Here is a 13,788-nt window from a genome sequence, read left to right on the forward strand (position 1 = left end):
TTACATAGTCATGGTTAATTAGATGGTGCAACTTATCACACCGGATCTCAATCTAGTAAAATCACCATTGGTTCATTTGTAGTTGCTGCAACCAATAAAATATTATCTTTACCGAATTGTAGGATGTGAATGAAAAAAAAAAATCCCACAAATTTATAGTCTGGCTATGACTAAAAAACAAAGGATAATTTTCTTACTCTCTTGAATTGTTTGTGTTAAGTGGGCTCAGGTTGGCCAAAACTGGGCAGCCCATCAGTGGGCGCGTGAAAATAATGGGAGCCTGTCTCTCCGTTTTTCTTATGGAACCCTCATTACATAGAAATGGATACAAAGGTTTTAATGTTTTATCTCTGTGTCTCTCCAATGGGCTTTCAGGTTGTCAAGTTAGTATGTCTTGCTCTTATAAGAAGCATCACCTCCGGGTACTGATAAGTGATAACAATTTTTTGGATCTGTATCACCCCAAAATTTCTGACTTGTGAGTCTGTTTTCAATGTGTGGGGGAGGAAGAAAGTATTTTTTATTTTAAAAAATATTTTCATTTCCAAATGATTATAATAGTTATCATTTATTTTTAAAATTAAAAAAAAAACCTAAATATTTATATTAATTAATCAATTGTTGTCACCCTGGGGTACTATCCTAATTTTTTCGAAAATTGTCATGTCATGGTACTAGTACCTCGTGTCATGCTCATGTCGGTGTCAAGGTGGTATTACATGCATTGGGTGCATGTATTCTCCCTTACATGGGGGGCGGACCCTACAACTCGATGCATGGTAGAGGTCCACCCCATGTGAGAGGGGGGATACAAGCACCCGATACATGGTATATTTTCTTCTTTGGGAATTGCAGCATGCTCGTGGCAGCCCTACGTGGACATACAGCCAAGACCATGGCATGCCCGCGTGCACGCTGCCTAGGCCATGGCAGCCTAATGTGGACAGCCAGCTTAGGCCATGTTGGTGACAGTGGATGTATCTGTGTCCATTTATGCTTTTTAATATTTACAATTTGTATGTGACATAATCCCCCAAAGTTTTTGGCTCTTGTATTTCAGCTGCATTAAGGAATGCCCTAAACTCCATGCTTTTCCCCACGATATGTTCTCGTCAATATCAATTTCCAACAAGCTGGAATGTATATTGGTTTGAAATTTACATAACCAAACTTGAAAACCAGGTTTTAGAATGAAATTTCATCAACTGACGGCATTAATTCTAGTGATTTGATTAACCGCGGTAATCATTAAATCTAGGGCTGTTTAGCAAGGGTACTAGATTTAGTTATCATACGATTTAGCAAGTCCAGGCAAAATTGCATCCAAGGACATGTATAATCTCACAGTAGGCTTGTTGAAAACACATTAGTTAAGATATTACTACAAGTCTACATGGTCTAAGAATTAGAAGTTTTTATGCCTGGTATATTTGTTTTTTAGTAAGACCACAGAAAAGAAATGTAAAGCCTCTTCGTTCCTTTGCTTTCTTTTCGTTTTGGCTGCTTCATTAAGGTCCCAAAACAGCATTATATATGTAGCTATTGGTGGCCGCTCTAGAAATTTTTTTTAAGGTGGTCACTAGAGAGAATTCACAACCACAATATTTTTCTTGGTACTTTTTTTTTTTTTAATGAAAATGAAAAATGAAATTATAGATTATTTTTATGTAATGTGTTGAATGAGTTACAAATTTTAATAGATTAAGGATTTTTATTTTTTATTTTTTGTTTTCGAATAGGCTTTTTGTTGAATAATTTGTTCACTTGTCGTTTGGTTTAGTCTTCTTTTTATTTGGATTTTTTTGGCTAATTTTTATTGTTGTTATTAAGCTTTTTTTTTTTGGGGGGGGGGGGGGGTAGTGTTTAAGGGTTAAGGATTATGTTAAGAGGCAAAAATTATTTTTGGAATAATGCTACGTCCACAATATTTTCACAACAAATCTTATACGACAAGTTATTTTTATTTGGATTTTTGTTGGCTAATTTTTATTGTTGTTATTAAGCTTTTTTTTTTTGGGGGAGGGGTGGGGGGTTTAAGGGGTTAAGGATTATGTTTAGGGGCCAAAATTATTTTTGGAATAATGCTATGTCCACAAAATTTGCAGTAAATCTTATACGACAAGCTATTATTGGTAAGTTTAAATGTGATATCAATGTTGGGCTCAAAATAAAATAGTAACTACTTACTACATAAGATTTGTTGTAAAATTGTTGTAAATGTAGCATTACTCTTATTTTTGTTGAACTCAAATTCTTGTGATTTTTAAGTCAAGGTGTTCAACAATTTTATTAGGGATTAACAGCGCCATTGTAGTTGTTAATCAAGAATCTTGTAATTCAGTGATATTACCTACTCTTTATAAGAAGAATTGGTGTTCGAATTCTCTCTCTCTCCTATTGTTATAACCATCGAATTATATATAATAATAATAAATAAAAAAATTGTATCCTTTAGTTGCAACTCTTTTGGTTTTATTCTGTTTAGAGAACAAGTTTGTGCAGGGCTAATATAAGCAGTTTTTAAATTCATGTCTTAGTGCATCTTGACTTTTTAGATTACCTTTGAGTAGATATAAAAAGGGTGGTTCTTGGCGTGAAAATCATGGGCATAGTATGAATATGACAACAGCAGAGTAATTGTACATGCTTGTACCATTTGAAAAGTAAATTGGTGTTCCATTATTTTAAATTAAATTGGATGCTTCTTCTTTGGATGCTGATTTGATGACGAATACCCTGTACCAATTTCTGGAATATTCAAATTCTTGACCCTGCAAGCACCATATGTTTGACTGACCTCTGACAACCACACCTTAACTCATTATGAGATGCAAGAGCAGCAGCAGAGCCCTTTGTCATTTAATAATCTAACCATCATATTGTGGCATGGGAGTGAGTAAAATATGATTGTCAAAGTAGATGCATTCCTCGATCTTCACCATCTTCAATCAAAAGGCATTTATGTAGTCTTCTGCAAATTTTCTATTTGGCGTGCTATATGTGATTTTTTTTTTCCTTGGTTGCTTGTTGAATTTAAGAGCTCCTAACATAAAATAACTATGAACGATTCCATGACCAAATTTTAACGCATAAATTGCAAATTTCCTTCATGTAACAACTTAAAACACTGAGGTTGCTTAGTTACAGGATTGATAAACAAGCAGGACAACACTCTCCAGGTCAAGAATTCATTTCCAAACAGACTACAAGAGGAAGACTACTTCGGCAAAAGCTACCATACGAAGCCTTTCCTTTTATCTGTAATTTATTGTTTATGACAGCCAACCACAACAGATGTAATGCCTAGATGGCATTTGCCCGGTTTGACGAATATATTCTGTTTGGGCTGCAGTCCTTTCTGCATCACGGTTTCTTCTGGCTTCAGCTGCAGCACGTTTTTCTTCTGATCTTTGCCTTGTCATTGCAATCTTCTTCACCATCTTCGCTTGAGCTTGGACTCTCAATTGTTCAACTTGGGCCTGAAAAATGCCAAAGTGTATTCAGAGTCTAACAAGCATGTAGAAAGATTATTATTCCAAGTGAACGACGAATAACATGGCATTTGCAGTTGATTGGTACTGCCATCCTCTCTATGGTGGAGAGTCTAGAATTCTGTCTGTCAAGGGTGTCTTATGTGGTTTTGTAATAATGAAATATAAGCAACGAATGGATCAAATCTGTCTCATGTTTGACAACAACACAAATTCTACTTCACTCAAAAAATTAAATACCTCTATTCTTCGCATCTCTGCTTCTAGTTTTGCCCTCTGCTGACTTTCCCATGCCTGGATTTTGATTTCCTCACGCTTATATCTGAGCAAATTTAACATCCTCTTATCAGATTATGATGGTAGAATGAATTGAGATAAGCGTACAGCAGAACATATACATGGCTAAAAAAAAATGTTTTGCTATTGAAAGGTATTTGGGGCTGTAGAAGAAACCTTGCCATATGTTTCGATTTTTCAGCATCTTCCCATGCAGCTGCACGTTTCTCATTTTCAATACGCTCAAGCTCCTCCATATCAATACTTTCATTACAAGGCCTATTCTTTTCTTGCTCATCCTTACTTGCCCATGCAGCAATGTTCATCTTACCTAGTTGGACACCCAGGGCTACAATTTCTCTCCTTGTCTTGAGCTTCAATTCTTCTTCTGACAATTCTTTTTTGGTTCTTTCTGTTGGATTCTGTGATTCCTTGTCAGTGCTGTGCTCCTTAGGTGTTGGAGCAGGTGCACCTCCTCGGGGAGTAGATGGAATTGAGGAAGTTGGGCTGCGAAGTGGAGTTGTTGCCCCAACCGGAGTAGCAGTCCTTGAAGGCTCTTGACTTGTGGCAGGGGTCATTTCTGTTCCCATGTCTCTCATTGAGACTGATCTTATGGCAGGAATTCCTGCATAATTAGATCAAGACATCATCAAATTTTGCACACTAATAAATAATTGCCAGGGATCCATGAAGCCATTTCCATAGACATTTATCGATAGTCTATAACCATATAATTGAGGAATAGACAACATTATTTAACTCATCCATAAATGTCAACTAGGGATAAAAGAATGTGAAGGGAGTGCACATATATATATTATCACCACTTTGAAGTCTGATATCTAATTTAAGATAAATAAATAGGGCCTAGTATTGAACCAACAAATCAATAAGACCAGATCAAACCTACATGGTTGGTCCTCATTGCCATAATTGTTTGCAACAGACCTAGATTGCTAAGCTTTTCGCCAATCAAATCATTTATAGCCTTTTTCATATAAATAATCATTTAGCTGTTTGAATGTTACATAAAGTATGACCAACCCAATTGTTTTGCACACATGAAAATGATCAGTGTATGATTTTAGCGCAGAGATGTAGCTCTGTCCTGCATATAGCCATATACTAAGAGCAAATCCATTCATAGAATATAAATGCTTTTGCATGGCATTTGTCAAAAACACATCATCACCTTGATCAGTTTCTAAATTCTGAACCTATCATTTAACATAAGCACAATGAAGGCTTGTACGTACCTGTTGTATCTCCCGTTGAACTTTTTGTGAAGGGTAAATCACTGTGACCAATTTCCTTCAAATCCTCATTCTGAGGACATGGATCAGTTACTGCATTTCCCCCATATGCTTGACCCGAATTGGAGTGACTCCCTGAGGGAACAAAAGAGAACTTATCGAGTCCCATCTGTGACGCAGGTTGACAGAAATCAACCCTCTTTGTGTCTGCTGTTCTGCTAACTGTTAACTTATGATCATAATTAGCAGACTCCGGAGCAATCCTTACCATATTTGACACTGGCAACCTATTTGGTTGGTTTTGTAAGCAATTCTTTTTAGAATAATGGGCTTGTACATTTTGCCTATTCATTATCCATTTTTCTGCATCATTCCACTTAGATGGCATTTGTCTTGAAAATGATCTTGTAATGGGATTGTGTACTGATCTCTCCCCTTTATGAAACTCAAAACTGGAAGAACTAGCATTGCTATCATAATCAAGATTTTCCTCATCTATTATGTTTCTCACAGGGTGCACTGCGCTTGAATTACCATTTTCACACTTTGGATACTGCTGCACTTTAACACGACCAACGTCACCGTTTTCCCTTGGCAATGACTCTTTTGGTTGGCAACAAGTCTGGCCACCTTGTGTGGAGTTCAAGACTGCCTCACTTGATAACTTTATGGAAAGAACTTCTAAGTTGGCAGATGTAACTGGAAAGGCACATATGCATATCTAAGTCAGTACAAAAGTTCAATACACATGTTTCATTCATTGCTACAAAACCTATCCATAATCAACAATTAACCACTACTAAACCAACCCGAGTTAATTTGTTGTCAGTGTTCTAATGCAAAACATAGTATATCTGGCTTATTAACTTGAACCAAATGCACAAAGCTCCCAGTTCTATGGGGTCTGGGAGAGGTGATTGGTAAGCAGCCTTACCCTCAATTGTTTTTGGAGAGGCTGATTCCTAAAATCGAACTTGCCACATATCAGTTTAGGTTGAAAGCACTTGCCATTACACAAAGGCCTCTATATCTGGTTTATTGACTGGGAAAAAAAGAGAGGAAAGATTATGAAAGTTTCTGACCTTCTTCATCAAAATCTCCATTTTTGGAGGCTAGCAAGCTGTTCGCAAAATCATGATCCTCAAGCTTGGAAGGAGAAGTTCTGGAAGAGTTACTGTTTGATCCATCCTTCTTTCTAAGATGGTGAGGCCCTATGAGCTTCATCCTCAGTTTACTTGGAGAAATTATACCAGTCTGCAATTAAGAAACCAAAACACTATAAACTGTCAATCTACAGCTCATTTAGAAAGTTCCAAAGCCAAAGCTTTTAACAAAGCAAACCCAATAATTACTTAAACCATCTTAAGTCATTTCATTTCTGTCCATTTCAAATACTAAATTTGTATTCTTGAGGCTTACTTCTGTGATAGAGCAGAGTAATAGTTTGCCAACCAAATATAAAAGCAAAAATCAGTTAAAAAAAATTAATATATATATATATATAAAAGAAAAATCATGACAAGATAAACTATGTCATTCACAAAAGACTTAGAAAAATTAAACAAAAAAGGCCAAATTTATGTAGAAATCATTTGTACAGAACCAAATTCCACGAAGTCATCATTGAGAAAATTCTGCTATCCATCCACACAGACACTCTAAACTGATAAAAAACATAAACTAATTATAATTCTCACATTGTTCAAAACCTTTTAAGGACTAAATCAAGTGCAATTCTGTCACGTTTAATGCCCACATTCAACCATTTCCATTCCACACCCCATTACAGTCTACAGAACAATGAAAAAGAAAGAGAAAAGAAAAAGAAAAAGAAAAAACCAATACTTTTTCACAACCCACAAGAACAAAAGCACTTTTAACATGAAAAAGAAGTTCAGAATTTCAGAAGGACAGAAAAATAACACATGGGTGCTTGATATTTTCTTTCAGACTAGAGTTGCAAGAACAAGCCGAACCTGAACTTTGTGTATCCTCTCGTACTCCATTAGATCTCTCTCTCTCACTCTCTCTCTCGAATTTAGCAAAGCAAGAAGATAGAGATTTTCTTGCAGAGAGAGTGGGGTGGTGAAGACAACGTTTGCTACTTTGTGTTCAGTCTGTGTGTTTGTGTTTTTTATTTTTATTTTTGACTGTTTTTGTAGTCTTCACTGACAAACGTTTGTGTGTTTGATCCAGTGGGCCTCGTCTTCAGCGTAGAACTTTCTGTACCCCCTTACTGTGATCTCGCCACGTCAGCACCTGGGTCCACCTTAGTGTGTTCCATGTGACGTGGCAAGATCTTATTGGGGGTACTAGATTTGGAACTACTCGCCGACCTTTAAAAACTGGTGGTCGGCGTGTTACTCTTACCACATTTCCCACCCAAACAACCCAAACCATCCGAGGAATTGCCGAGTTTTTAAACTCCTTGTGTTTTTCGTGTTTTTGTATGGACTTATCGCCTGCCATAAGCTGCGTGACGATAATGAATAATATTATGTCTGTTATTAGAGCTTTGATTGAATCAACATGGATATAACACACACGTATAATTGATATTATTTAAAAACATTTAAGGCATGTTTGGTACATGTATTTAAATACATGTTTTTATTTTTTTTTTAACAACATTATATATATTTTCATACATTTTTTTATCCACATGTATTTTTTAAAAAATAAAAAACTATTGTTTAAACACACATGCTAAAAAGGTCCTTAATTTCTACTAAAGCATCTTATATTATTATTATTATTATTATTAAGATTATACTAACATGTACCTTTAAGATAATGATTAAAAATTTATTTAAAAAATTTTTTGACACTAATTATTAAAATATAATTATTTTTTTTTATTTATAAGGCATTCGTTAATATTTATTTTTATTTTTATGGGGATAAATGTATTTTTGCTTTTGGAAAGAAGACAAAGGCAAACGTGGAAATGATTGAGAACGGTGTGCTCAACAGTGGCAATGATGAAAAGTAGAATTTTACTTTCCTCTTTATGGTAACTGATCACAGTAAATGGGTCATCATAACCAATCAATCACAAAAATTACATCTCCATTCTCCACCATATAAAATACCAAAAATAAAAATAAAAATAAAAATTAAATTAAATCATTAATGTGTGATAAGACTAGACTAATCAATCAATCAAGTTAATCAAAATGAGTAGTCTTATATTTCTTTTTTTTTTTCTTCTTTTGTTGAGGTAGTCCTATATTTCCTTTAATTATCACATATTACTTTACTTTCACTATCAATGAGGATATTATTTGACTATTTGCTTTTTAGCAGTCCCCACCTAACCTGTTTTTCTTTTGGGTAAGTAGTCCGAGTCCCCAGTCCCACCTTAAGAAGTTTGAACTACATAAGTTTCTCATTATTTTAGTGGCAAAATATTCTCCATGAAAATCACATTTATTGTTTTCTATATTTGATTTTTAGTCAAATTTCGTCGCTAGATTTTGTCATCTGGTACTTTGAGTAAGTCTTACTTTCTCTCGTGGACTGGCCTCAACTTAAATAGGCCAAATTTTATGCCGCCCACCATGAATAATTTATTACTACCTCTTTTACATTCATATATAGGTTTCACTCTCTTTTTTTTTTTTTTTGAGAAAAAAAAAAATATATATATATATATATATATATGTTCCATTTCGAGTAACTTGATTTTAGTGGATTGCTTTGATTAAAAATTAAAATAGGTAAAATTATAATTGTAAGGACACGGTTCGTGGCGGACCGTAACGGTGTTGGGTTCGCACGTAAAAAGGCCCAAACAACATAATTTATAGAGCGTGGGTTTGAAAGGCTAGGCCTTGGTCGCCAAACGGTGGGTTTACGTGATATGCATACATGGTTAAGTCGTCTTCACCTTAGGAGCCTTTCTCCTGGAGGCGGGCTGGGAGGCTTTGGTTTTTGGCCATTTTTCCCAGCCCCCTCTTTGCACACTCACTTTTACATTATATAGTCCTTTTTGGTTGATCCTAACCATCCACTTGTAGGTCAGGCAGGTACTTAGTCCTGTACCTGTCCCATCAGCTGTCCCCTCTTACTTTTCTGTTTAGTCGTGAGGACCAAGGTTATACCGTCCAAGCGTCTTCTCTCATTAATATGATCAGAACATTGGCCAGTGCATTTAATGTGGAGGGGACGTATTTTCCTCGAACCTATTTTGCACCGCCCCCCCCATGTGGGCCTTATTCCACTCACATCCCCTTCAGGGGATTATTCGGGGGCGGCTTTCACTAAGACGTTGCTCTTCTCATCAGAGCCCTGGAGTGCCGAGGACAGGGTCGTCCTCAGCTGTTCCCCTTAACCCCTCGGCCTTTGATCACTCGTCCTCAGCACACTACCTCCTCGGCACGGGCCCTGAGCCCGGATAGTGCGTGGGCCGGATCATAAGTTTCCCGGCCCTACAATAACCCCTCAAAATCCTGCTATCCGACTCCTCGGACGGATAGAGGGGTTTTGATGACATCACATATCTGCTAATGTCTGCCCATTCTTGTCACCTATCGGTTCCCGAGACTTTTTATCTGCCCTAGATACGTTCCTAGAGCCCTTGGAAGGCGAAACGTGGCCTCATTAAATGCGGGCGGTTTTGTGTTTCCCACGTTCAACGGTATGATGAAGATCGAACGGTCGTGATCCCTTAGTCTTTATGGGCGGGAAAACTTGTGCAGTTACCCTAAAAAGTATAAGAGATTTTTTGGAAAGGATCTGTCTCTTCAGTTTTGCACTTAAGAGCTCTAGCGCGTATATTCTGGGTTCACCTGGATTTTCGTCCAAATTCAAGTCTATCTCCAGCACAAAAAGCCTATCCGAAGCGTCTTTCTTCTTTTGTGTAAGTTCCCTACCTCCATTAACTCGTGCTTTTTCTTTTCTGGGTTTATTTCTTTTTGGCTCCCTTTTCTTTCCCGTCGCGGGTTGGGTTTGTTTAGTAAATCACAAAGATGACTAAATTGAGACTGAGGAAATTAGTCGATACTGAAGAGGCGATGAATAAGTTCATCGTTGATTATAGGATTCCCCCCAACGTAAGTCTGAAGCACTGTAAGATGGGGGAATGGCACTACAAGAGGGAAACGGGCGCGGTAGTAATTCCCGTCCTTGCCTTTGTAGAGGGAGGTATGAGAATTCCTATGGGGCCAGTGACGAGGGGTTACCTTAGGCACTTCCGTTTAGCCCCCACCCAGTGCGCCGACAACGTTTTTAGGATTCTGGGTTGCGTGGACGCCTTAAATGAGAAGATGGGGTTAAGACTGACCCATCATGACGTGAACTGGTGCTATAACCTCCAAAAATTGAAGGGGAAAACCTACTACATGAAGTCGAGGGACGAAAGGGTTCGGTTAATCCAATGCCTCCCTGACTCCAACAAGGGACTGAATAAGGATTTCCTTATCGTCTCTGGGGAATGGCACGATGGCAACCCGTGCCCCATAGTAGAAGGAAAACCAGGTGGGGTACTGGGAATGGAAGGGGGATAACCCTTTACACCATTCTAATCTAATGTTTGTTCGGTAACTAACCATGCGTACGTGTTTGTCTTTTTGTAGATCTACACGCCTACACACGGCATTTTCACTTAGTTAACCGGGCGGACTTGGAGACCGTTTTGCAAGCAGCAGTTTTTGTAAATGACAGAAATGGTCAAGTCCGAGCTGCTCACAAGATATTAGGGTACCCCCCTGTTCAGAAGTCATTTGCGGACGCAAGGCACGTGATCAGCGCCAGCCGCCCTTGGCTTCCAAAAATTACCGTGGTTGAGACGAGATTTTTAATCTCCCAGGAACCAGTTGTCCCTGAGAACACCCCACAGGTGGGCCCCTCCTCGTCTTATCAAGTAGCAGAGGACAAAGGCGAGCCAGATCGGCCCGAGGAAGGTTTTGGGGTATTTGACCTAGCCCTCCAATCCGAGGATCCTTCTGGTGACCTAGGTGACCCAGCCTTGTCCGAGGCGGAATTGTCGTCAGTAGGCACCTCTTCTCAAGCCGAGATGGGAGTCAAGAGAATGCCCCTGAACCCCCCTCTCGAACTCCTTAAGGACCAACCTGGGAAGGATATGCAGGGAACGCCACAACCCAATGCTCCTTCCCCACCACCTCGGCCTCTGACTATCCAGACTAGGTCATCTTCCACCAAGTCACAGCCACAATCCCCCCACCCCGCACTTCCTGCTTTCTCCCAACCAGGTCGGCCTCCTCGACCTGAAAGCACTGACCCAAAAAGAAAGATGAGTCCCAAGGGTAAGGGAGTCATGGACGGGGGAAAAATCCCAACCTTCCAAGGAGAAGGAGGAGGCACCGCGTATTAAACAACTGAAGATTGGACACCAGAGCAAGGACAAAGAAGCTGAAGCCTAATCCACACAAGGCAAGGGAAAGGGGATAGAGGCCCAGTCCCTGCCGAGTGCCTGGCTTCCTGCCCCAATACTTCACGGGGGTCCACTACTGGAAACGGCATCCCTGAGGGACCTTGGAGATGGCGAGGGTGGCTACGTGGCAGACGCGTTAGGGAGAACCATGTTACTCCCTAATGACATGGATGAACTGAGAAAAATGAGGATGCAGGAGGTCTTCCTCAGTACTAAGAGGTATTTGGGCATAGTAAGATTTCTCGAAACCTAAAACCTTATTAACTCTTGCCACCGGTTTGTCACTAACTACACGCTCATCTCCCTTGCCAGACTCTCCAAGCAACCTATAGAATGGAGGAAGAGGTGAATAACAGGAGTAAGGTGGCCGAGAACGAACGCAAGAAGCACATAATGGCCTCGAAGACTCTCGAAGCCTCTGAGGATGAACTTGCCAAAGTCAAGGCTGACTTAACAATAACTATCCGTGAGAGGGATAACGTCTCGGCGGGCCTAGCTAGTGCCCAAAAACAGGCCGAGGACCAAACAAAGCGCGTACTTGAAGCCGAGGATCAATTGCGAATAGCCAAAGATCTGATCGAGGGTTTAAATAAGCAACTGGCCGCGGCCGTGCATGACAAAGGGGTGGTGGAATACGCCCGTGATGAAGCCGAAAGGGCTAAGAAGGAAGCCGAGTTTGCCAGAAACGAGGCAGAGATTGCCAAGGAAACTGCCGAGGATGATGGTTATAATGCCGGAGTGACCGAAACCCAAGCCATCCTTAAAGCCCAGATTCCTGGAGTGTGCAGGTTTTATTGCTCCCAGGTTTGGGAAGAGGCATTGAAGCGAGCTGGGGTAGATGTTTCATCTGATTTGTGGAAGGCGGAGAATATATTCTACCCTACTGCCATTCGCGAGGCCATTTCTACCAGTTCCGTGACTATGGATGTCCAACCTGAGGAAGGGGTCACCCCGTCGGAAGATCTACAGGTTAGCGGTTCTTTTGGCCAGTTGCTCAAAGAGGGAGAATTTCAGGATGTGATAGAAATATCTCGGCATATGGATCCTGAGGCACCTAGAGAGGTTACTGAGCCCGTGGTTGGCATTCAGGTGTCTAGTACTGAGGAGCCAGCCACACTTGCCCAGCCGCCGCAGGCAGTTCCCCTTACTGTGGTTCCCCAAAGTACCAACGCTGACCCTGTTCCGCCTTCCCCAGAAGGGACTACCCTCCAGGGCGTCGAAGCTGATCCTGTTCCTTCTTCCTAGGACGTGGCCGACGCAAAACTAAAAAAGTAGAAATCTTGGCTAGGCTTTTGTATTTATTTTGAGTTTAACGATCAACTTGCTTCTTTTTATTTTGAAAACTTTCTAATCTGTTGATAATTTGAAACCGTTTGAACATGTATATATGAAATCCTTTCATTCATTTTTCCTTCTGGTTACCTGATAATTTTCCTCGCTGATACTTAATATTGTTTATGAATCCTGCACTAATTCATCTTAACATGTACGAATATTTGTGCATGCGATACATTTAACATCATGCTTCAAAACCCTAGCTTATTTGCACTCGGAGAGCCTTTAGACTCATTTCTAACCCTCATTCAACTAAGATATAGGTATCATTTTAGATATCATGTGTAGCTACTAAGTCCTGCTTAGTGCCCAGGTTCCCTGAAAGTGGTTGTTTTCCCCATGTATAAATATTGCATGATCCGAGGACCATACAATACATTGGTTCTGTCCAAAACTCAGTTTTTTCATCCAAGTAGTTGGTTTCCCCATAGGCTTGAGTCCGAGGACCAAGCAATGCCTTGGTTCTGTCCAAAACTCAGTTTTTTCATCCAAGTAGTTGGTTTCCCCATAGGCTTGAGTCCGAGGACTATGCAATGCCTTGGTTCTGTCCAAAACTCAGTTTTCTCATCCAAGTAGTTGGTTTCCCCATAGACTTGAGTCCGAGGACCATGCAATACCTTGATTCTATCCAAAACTCAGTTTTCTCATCCAAGTAGTTGGTTTCCCCATAGGCTTGAGTCCGAGGACCATGCAATGCCTTAGTTCTGTCCAAAACTCAGTTTTCTCATCCAAGTAGTTGGTTTCCCCATAGGCTTGAGTTCGAGGACCATGCAATGCCTTGATTCTGTCCAAAACTCAGTTTTCTCATCCAAGTAGTTGGTTTCCCCATAGGCTTGAGTCCGAGGACCATGCAATGCCTTGGTTCTGTCCAAAACTCAGTTTTCTCATCCAAGTAGTTGGTTTCCCCATAGGCTTGAGTCGGAGGACCATGCAATGCCTTGGTTCTGTCCAAAACTCAGTTTTCTCATCCAAGTAGTTGGTTTCCCCATAGGCTTGAGTCCGAGGACCATGCAATGCCTTGGTTCTGTCCAAAACTCAG

General features: G+C 39.9%; 1 protein-coding gene across 2 annotated transcripts; it reads right to left on the reverse strand.

Annotated features, from left to right (window-relative positions):
- Positions 1–3,080: 3,080 nt before the first annotated feature.
- LOC115992723 lies at positions 3,081–7,156 on the reverse strand. Of its 2 annotated transcripts, XM_031116945.1 has the most exons (6): positions 6,997–7,156; positions 6,103–6,274; positions 5,024–5,719; positions 3,945–4,392; positions 3,732–3,813; positions 3,081–3,479 (listed from the first exon to the last, which is right to left on the reverse strand). In XM_031116945.1, exons 1-6 carry the CDS (start codon positions 7,024–7,026, stop codon positions 3,273–3,275), a joined length of 1,635 nt encoding a protein of 544 aa, XP_030972805.1. In that variant the 5' UTR covers positions 7,027–7,156; the 3' UTR covers positions 3,081–3,272. The 2 variants fall into 2 exon arrangements, with proteins under 2 accessions (XP_030972805.1, XP_030972806.1); XM_031116946.1 differs by lacking the exon at positions 3,081–3,479 and having other exon boundaries at positions 3,731–3,813; positions 3,950–4,392.
- Positions 7,157–13,788: the final 6,632 nt, after the last annotated feature.

This window comes from Quercus lobata, chromosome 5, assembly GCF_001633185.2.
Source record: "Quercus lobata isolate SW786 chromosome 5, ValleyOak3.0 Primary Assembly, whole genome shotgun sequence".
NCBI classification, from domain to species: Eukaryota; Viridiplantae; Streptophyta; class Magnoliopsida; order Fagales; family Fagaceae; genus Quercus; species Quercus lobata.